Raw genomic sequence first — 8,127 nt, forward strand, 5'->3', positions numbered from 1 at the left:
AGCAGGTTGTGACGTTTGTAGCAACGTGCCCTTAAAAACCCCAAATTAACCCAAAATAACCAAAATAACGCCATAATAATAACCCATAAATGGGGGGGGGGGTGCTTCAATGAGGGACCCCCCCCCCATTCAAACTCAATGGAACCCTAGGAAGCAATGGGTATAAGGAGTGGAGGGGGGTATTTAGCGTAGGGGGCTTCAATGAGTTGACCCCCCCCCCAATCCAAACTCAATGGAACCCTATGATGGCATATGTGTGATCTATAAGCGGGGGGGTCTTATAGCGTTGGGGATCTATAGGCGGGGTCTATAGTTGGGGTTTATAGTTTGGGTGTTTACTAGCGGTCCATACGGGCTAGGGGGGTCATTATAGTTCGGGGTCTATAGGGTAGGTTTCTATAGTTGTCCAAGGTCTATGGGGGGGTCTATAGTTGTTGGGGGTCTATATGTTGGGGTCTATAGGTGGGATATGTCGCATAGGTCTATGGGGGGGTTCTAAGGTTGGGGGTCTATAGGTGGGGCTATAGGTTGGTGGTCATTAGAGGGTTTATGCGTCTAAGGTGGGGGTCTATTAGTTGGGGGGGTCTATAGGTTGGGGGTCTATAGGGGGGGGTCTATAGGGTTGGGGGGTCTATAGGGTTGGGGGGGTCTAAGGTTTGGGGGGTTATAGGTCCATACGTCTATGGGTCATATAGGGCTGGGGTCTAAGGTCGGGGTCTATAGGGTTGCGGTAAGTCCTTACTTATGGGTCCTATAGGTGGGTTCTATAGGGTTGGGGTCTATTAGTTCGAGTGGGTCTTAGTTGTGGGTTTATCGTGTCCTAGTCTATGGGGGATCTTATAGGGTTGGTGGGTTTATATGGTTGGTGGGCCATATAATTTGGGGGGGTTATAGGGTCAGGGTGTTATAGGGTCCATACGGTCTATGGGGGTCTATAGGATCGGGGTCTATAGGGTCGGGGTCTATAGGTTGCGGGGTTTATAGGTCATACGTCTATGGGGGGGTCTATAGGTTGGGCATATGGGTTGGGGGTTATAGGTTCGGGTCGTTAGTTGGGGGTTATTCGTGTCCATAGGTTCTATGGGGGATCTATAGGTTGGGTTTATATGGGTTGGGTGGGTCCATTTAATTTGGGGGTATAGGTCAGGGGGGTCATTGCGGTTGGGGGGGTCTATAGGGTTGGGGTTTTAGGTCCATAGTCCTATGGGGGGTCTAATAGGGTTGGGTGTTATACTGGTGGTTCTATAGGTGTCGGGTCTATAGGGTCGGGGGCTTCTATAGGTTGGGGTTATATGTCCCATAGGTTCTATGGGGGGGTCTATAGGTTGGGGTTTATAGGTGTCCATAGGGCTGTATGGGGGTCTTATACGTTGATTAAGTGTGTTATATGGGGTCTATAGGTTGGTGGGGTTATAGGTCCAATAGGTCTTCATGGGGTGGCTCTATAGGGTTGGGTATATTCCATAGTCTATGGGGGGTCTATAGTGGAAGCCATTGAGGGGGGCTTATGGGTGCGGTTTATATGGTGGGTCTATAGGGTTGGGTCATTAGTGGTGGGGGTCTATAGGTCGGCGGTCATAGGGTCCATAGTCTTGGGCGGGGTTCTATAGGTTGGGGCTCTATTAGAGGTGGGGTTGTATGATGTGGGGGTGGGTCCATTAGTTAATTGGGGGGTTTGGTGATAGTCGGGTTTCGTGTTTATAGTCGCCTCCTGGTCCATGGATCGCGGTGAGGGGTGTCATATTAGGTGTTGTCGTTTGACTATATGGGGGTTCTATTTAGTGTTGCTGGATGTGGTCTATAGGGTTGGGGGGTTTATAGGGTCCATAGGGTCTATGGGGGGGGGTCTATAGGTCTGGGGTAATGGTGTCTATAGGGTCTAAATGGGGTTCTTATAGTTTGGGGTTTAGATGTCCATATCCTCATGAGGGCTATTAGGTTCGGGGTTTAGGGTCCATAGGTTCAATAGGATGGTCTATAGGCCTGGGCGGGGTGTAGTAGGTTGGGGTCTGTTTATGAGGTCCATCAGGGCAATGGGAGGGTGCTATTAGGCTGGGCGGTGTATATGGTATGGCGTATTAGGTTGGGGTCTATAGGGTTTGGGGGTCTATTAGTGTATTTTGGGGGGTTTATAGGTCCATAGCTGTCTATGGGGGTGGTCTATAGGTTGGATGGGGGTCACATTGGGGGTGCTCTTATAGGGTGGGTTAATATGGGGCTATTATGTTGGGGGTCATATATGTCGGTGGGGTCGCATATTAATTTGGATCTATAGTTGGGGGTCTATGAGTCCATCAGGTTCTATGAGGGGGGCTCTATGGGTTGGCGCTCCTATAGTTCGAGTTATATGGTGCGGGTGTCGGGGTCCAATTTGATTTGGGGGGGTCATATAGGGGTGGGGCCTATTTAGGTGGTGGGTTCTATAGGTTGGAGGTCTATAGGCTGGGGTCATAGGTTGGGTCACTTAGGGGTGTGTGGCTCTATTCAGGTCGGCGGAGTTTATATGTTTGGGTGGGTTCCATATTATTTGGGGTCTTAGGTGGGGGTTGTATAGTCATAGTGTCTATGCGGGGAGCGGGGTCTTATAGGGTGTGGGGTTTATAGGTCCATGGCGTCATGGGGCGGGGTCTATCTGTTGTGCGTATATGGGGGTCTATTATGGTTGGTGGGTCTATAGGTTGGGGGTATCACATTGATTCGGGCTCTATATCGGGGCGTCTATATGGGTGGTCGGGGGTTCCATATTAATTTGGGGGGGTGGTCTATGTGGGTCATAGTGTTGTGGGGGGTCTTATAGGGTTGGGGTTTATATTTGCGTGGGGGGTCCAGTAATTAATTTGGGGTGGGTTCTTATAGATCAGGTGGGTTATAGACGTTGGGGGGTTATAGGTCCATAAGGTCTATGGGGTCTATAGGTTGGGGTCTTAGGTTTGGGGTGTGTTATAGGGGCTATAGCCATAGGTCTATAGGGTCAGGGTCTATAGGCTGGGGGGTATTAGGTTCGGGGGTTTAAGGTTCCATAGTCTATGGGAGGGGTCTATACGTTGGGGGGTCTATAGGTTGGGGGTTTATAATGGTCCATAGGTTGGGGTTAAATAGGCCATAGTTCAACTGGGGGTCTATTTGGGTTGGGGGGTCTATAGGGTTAAGGTTATAGGCGTCCATAGGTCTAAGGGGGCGGGGTTCACTAGCGGTGGGTGTTATATGGGGTCCTATAGGTTGGGGGGTCACATTGAGGGTGCTCTATAGGTCGGGCTTATATTGGGTGGTCCATATAATTTGGGGGTGTTTGGGAGGGTGTATAGGTGGGGGTTCTATAGGGTTGGGGTTCTAGGGTTGGGGTTATATGGGGGGTCTATAGGTTGGGGGTCACATTCGGGGGGTGGCTCTATAGTTTGGAGGTCTATAGGTTGGGGGTCATTATTATTGGGTGGGGTCCATTAATTTCGGGGTGGGGGGTGTATAGGTCGGGGGTCATAGGTTGGGGGGTCTTATAGGGTTTGGGTTTATATGGGGGGTCTATTAGGGTTGGGGTCATATATGGGTTGGGGGTCCATATTTAATTTGGGGGCGTCTATGTAGGTTGGGGGGTCTTATATTGGGGGATTATAGGTTGGGTGGTCTATATGGTGGGGGTCTATATGGTGGAGGGTCACATAGTCCATAGGTTCTATAGGGGGTCTATAGTCGGGAGGGTTATACGTTGGAGTCACATTGAGGTGCTCTATAGGTTGGGGGTCTATTAGGTTTGGCTGGGGTCATATATTAGGGTGGGTCCAATTAATTTGTGGGGGTCTATAGGTTTGTCTATATAGGTTGAGTTTATATGGGTTGTGGGGCTCCATATTAATTGGAGGGGTTCTATAGTTGGGTTTATAGGGTCCATAGGATCATGGGTGGGTTCTATAGGTTGGGTGTAGTCATGGGGGCTATAGGTTTTGTGAATCTATAGGTTGGGGGTCTATAGGTTCAGGGGGTCTTATAGGGTGTGGTCTATGGTGGGGGTCTATAGGTTGGTCTATAGTTGGGTGTTTAGGGTCGGGGGGGTCTATAGGTGGGAGGTCCTTATAGTTGGTCTTATAGGGTTGGGTTTATAGTCCATAGGGTCTATAGGGGGTCTTATAGGGTGGGTGTCACATTTAGGGTAGGCTCTATAGGTTGGGGCTTATAGGTCCATAGGTTATGGGTCTATAGGGTCGGGGGGCTATGGGTTGGGGGGTCTATAGAGTTGTGTTAATAGGATCCAGAGGTCATGGGGGGTCTATAGGGTTGGGGTCTATAGTGTTGGGAGGTCTATAGGTTCGGGTTTATAGGTCCATAGGGTCTGTGGGGGGATCTATAGGTTGGGGGGCTGTCGATGGGTTGTGGGTTATAAGGGTCTCATAGTGTCGTATGTGAGGTCTATAGTTGGGGTCTATAGGTGGGCGTGTTATATGGGGGTCTATAGGGTTGGGGGTCTATAGGGTTGGGGGTCTATAGGATTTGGGGGTCTATAGTTGGGGGTTATAGGTTGGGTGTTATTATGGGTCTGAGGTTGGGGTCTATAGTTGGTCGGGCTATGGTTAGTTTTATATGCGGTCATAAGGTCTGGATCTTAGGTTGTGGCGTTATTGGGTCTTATAGGTGGGGTCAAGGGTGGTGTTTATATGGGGGCTATTAGTCGGTCTATGCGTTGGGGTCATAGGTTGTGATGTTATATGGTCTATAGGATTTGGGTTCTATCAGTGGGGTCTTATATAGGTTGCGGTTATATAGGGTCCATAGGTCTATGCGGGGTCTATAGGTCTGGGGTCTAAGTCCAAGTCTATAGGTTTGGGTCTATAGTTTGGGATCATAGGTTTGCGGTCTTATAGGGTTGGCTATATTGGGGGCTATAGCGGGCAATCTATAGTTGGGGTCTATAGTCCAAGTCGTATGGTCATAGTTGGTCATTGTTGGGGTGTCTATATGTGGGTCGTCATAGGTGGTCTATAGTTGGTGAAGTGTGTATATTGGTTTCTGTATATTGTTGGGGTCATATTATTGGGTGGGGGTCCCATATTAATTGGTCGGCTATCAGGGGAGTTATATTTGGTGGGTTGGAGTCCATATAATTTGGGTGGTCATCTTTAGTTGGGGGGAGTTTATAGTGTCCATAGTCTATAGGGGTTCCATAGGTGTGGTTTAGTATCCATGAGGTCTATGTATCTATAGGTTGGGGCTATAGGATTGTGTCTAAGGATGGGGTCTATATTCGGGGTCTATGGTTGGTGTTATAGGGGTCGTATAACTTGGGGGGTCGTATAGGGTTGTGTTTAATGTGGGTTCATAGGTTGGGGTCATATTATGGTGTCCATCTTAATTTGGGGTCATATAGTTGTGGGGGTCTAAGTTTGGTATATGGTGCTCTATAGGTTGGGGTCATATATTGGTGGGGTCCATATTAATTGGGGGTCTATAGGTTGGTGGCTCCTATAGGGTCCAATTAGGTCTATGGGGGGTCTTATAGCGGCGGTTTATAGGGTCCTGCTATGGGGGGTCTATAGGGTTTGGGGTTATAGGTTCCATAGGTCTATGGGCGGCGTCTATAGTGGAGGGGTCATATATTGGGTGGGGGTCCATATAATGGGGGTTTAGGGGGGTGTTTTAGTGTCGGGTATAGGGTCGAGGGTCTATAGGAGGGGTCTAAGCGTTGGGGGTTTATATGGGGGTCCATAGGGTTGGGGGGTCCATATTAATTAGGGGGGGCTTGGGGGTCTCACCCTTTCCCTTGCTGCCCGGCACCAGGCCATGTCGGGGTCTGTGTCCTCCTGGCTGAACAGACGCTGCCCCCCCAGAGACCCCCGAAGGACGGACCCCCCCACCAGGTAAACGTGGCTGATGTATGGGACGTTCCACACCCCCCTATAGGGACAATGGGGACCCATAGAGACCCATAGAGACACATAGAGACCCCATAGAGACCCATAGGGAACCATAGGGACCCATAGAGTCCCATAGAGACCCATAGGGACCCTATAGAACCCCATAGAGAACCATAGAGACCCATAGGGACCCCATAGAGACCCATAAGGACCCATAGAGACCCATAGAGACCCATAGGGAACCATAGAGACCCCATAGAGTCCCATAGAGCCCCATAGGGAACCCATAGAGACCCCATAGAGACCCATAGAGTCCCATAGCACCCCATAGAGACCCCATAGAGACCCATAGCACCCCATAGAGACCCACTGAGTCCCATAGAGACCCATAGAGACCCATAGAGACCCATAGAGACCCATAGGGACCCATAGAGACCCCATAGAGCCCCATAGAGACCCCTTAGAGCCCCATAGAGACCCATAGAGTCCCATAGAGCCCCATAGAGAACCATAGAGACCCCATAGAGCCCCATAGAGACCCCATAGCCACACAGCCCCATAGAGACCCCTTAGAGCCCCATAGAGCCCCATAGAGACCCATAGAGACCCACAGAGACCCCATGGAGACCCCATAGAGAACCCATAGAGACCCCATAGAGACCCATAGAGACCCATAGAGACCCATAGGGACCCATAGAGACCCATAGAGACACATAGAGCCCCATAGCACCCCACAGAGCCTCATAGAGACCAATAGAGCCCCATAGCACCCCATAGAGCCCCATAGAGCCTCATAGAGCCCCATAGAGCCGCATAGCACTCCATAGAGACCCATAGCACCCCATAGGGACCCATAGAGCCCCATAGAGCCCCATAGCAACCCATAACCACACAGCCCCATAGAGACCTCATAGAGACCCCATAGAGCCCATAGAGACCCATAGAGACCCCATAGAGTCCCATAGAGACCCATAGAGACCCCATAGAGACCCATAGGGACCCATAGAGTCCCATAGAGACCCCATAGAGACCCATAGCACCCCGTAGAGTCCCACAGAGCCCCATAGCGGCCCCATAGAGTCCCATAGAGCCCCATAGAGCCCCATAGAGACCCATAGAGACCCACAGAGACCCCATAGAGACCCATAGAGACCCCATAGACCCCATAGAGACCCCATAGAGAACCCATAGAGACCCCATAGAGACCCATAGAGACCCATAGAGACCCATAGAGTCCCATAGAGACCCCATAGAGACCCATAGAGACCCATAGAGACCCATAGAGAACCCATAGAGACCCCATAGAGTCCCATAGAGACCCATAGAGACCCATAAAGCCCCATAAGGACCCATAGAGACCCCATAGAGACCCACAGAGACCCCATAGAGACCCCATAGAAACCCATAGAGACCCATAGAGCCCCATAGCACCCCATAGAGCCTCATAGAGACCCATAACCACCAGCCCCATGGTAATGAAGGGGTGGGGCTTATGGTAATGAAGGATGTTATGATAATGAAGGGGCGGGGTTATGCAAATGAGGGCGTGGTAATGGAACGGTGTCTGTAGGTTAGTCCCATTGGCTTTGGGTGTGGATATGCAAATGTATGCAAATGAAGGGTCTGATATATGATGTATGGGGTCATGGTAATGAAGGGGTGGGGTTTATGGTAATGTATGGGGTTATGGTAATGAAGGGGCGGAGTTATGCAAATGAGGGCGTGGTAATGGAACGGGGCCTGTAAGTCCCATTGGCTTTGGGTGGGGTTATGCAAATATATGCAAATGAAAGGTCTGATACATGGGGTCATATGGGCGGGGTTATAATAATGAAGGGGCGGGGTTATGCAAATGAGGGCGTGGTAATGGAACGGGGTCTGTGAGTGAGCCCCATTGGCTGTGGGTGTGGATATGCAAATGTATGCAAATGAAGGGTCTGATGTATGATGTATGGGCTCATGGTAATGAAGGGGTGGGGTTTATGATAATGAAGGGGCGGGGTTATGCAAATGAGGGCGGGGTAATGGAATGGGCCCTGTGAGTCCCATTGGCTTTGGGTGTGGTTATGCAAATGTATGCAAATGAAGGGGCGGGTCTGATATGCAAATATATGCAAATGAAGGGCCTGACCTTCGCCGTCCTTGCACGATGTCGACGTAATCCTCGGAGCGAGCGTAAAAACCGTCGGGACCCAAAGAACCCCAAAAATTGGACCAGAGCTTCCCAGGGCGGGACAAAAGGGGGGCGACAATGGGGCTGAATGGGGGAGATAGGGGTCAGTGC

At 50.4% G+C, this 8,127-nt stretch overlaps 1 protein-coding gene across 1 annotated transcript in view; it reads right to left on the bottom strand.

Moving 5' to 3' along the window:
* Positions 1-5,712: 5,712 nt before the first annotated feature.
* LOC107307775 (procollagen-lysine,2-oxoglutarate 5-dioxygenase 2-like) overlaps positions 5,713-8,127 on the bottom strand; it is a 9,957-nt gene continuing 7,542 nt past the window's right edge. The window contains exons 3-4 of the mRNA XM_015851278.2: positions 7,975-8,100; positions 5,713-5,883 (exon numbers count right to left, since the gene is read on the bottom strand). Of these exons, the coding sequence (XP_015706764.1) occupies positions 5,718-5,883; positions 7,975-8,100 (292 nt within the window). The 3' untranslated portion in view covers positions 5,713-5,717. The remainder of the gene's footprint in view (positions 5,884-7,974; positions 8,101-8,127) is intronic.

Source organism: Coturnix japonica, unplaced genomic scaffold, assembly GCF_001577835.2.
Source record: "Coturnix japonica isolate 7356 unplaced genomic scaffold, Coturnix japonica 2.1 chrUnrandom899, whole genome shotgun sequence".
Classification (NCBI taxonomy): domain Eukaryota; kingdom Metazoa; phylum Chordata; class Aves; order Galliformes; family Phasianidae; genus Coturnix; species Coturnix japonica.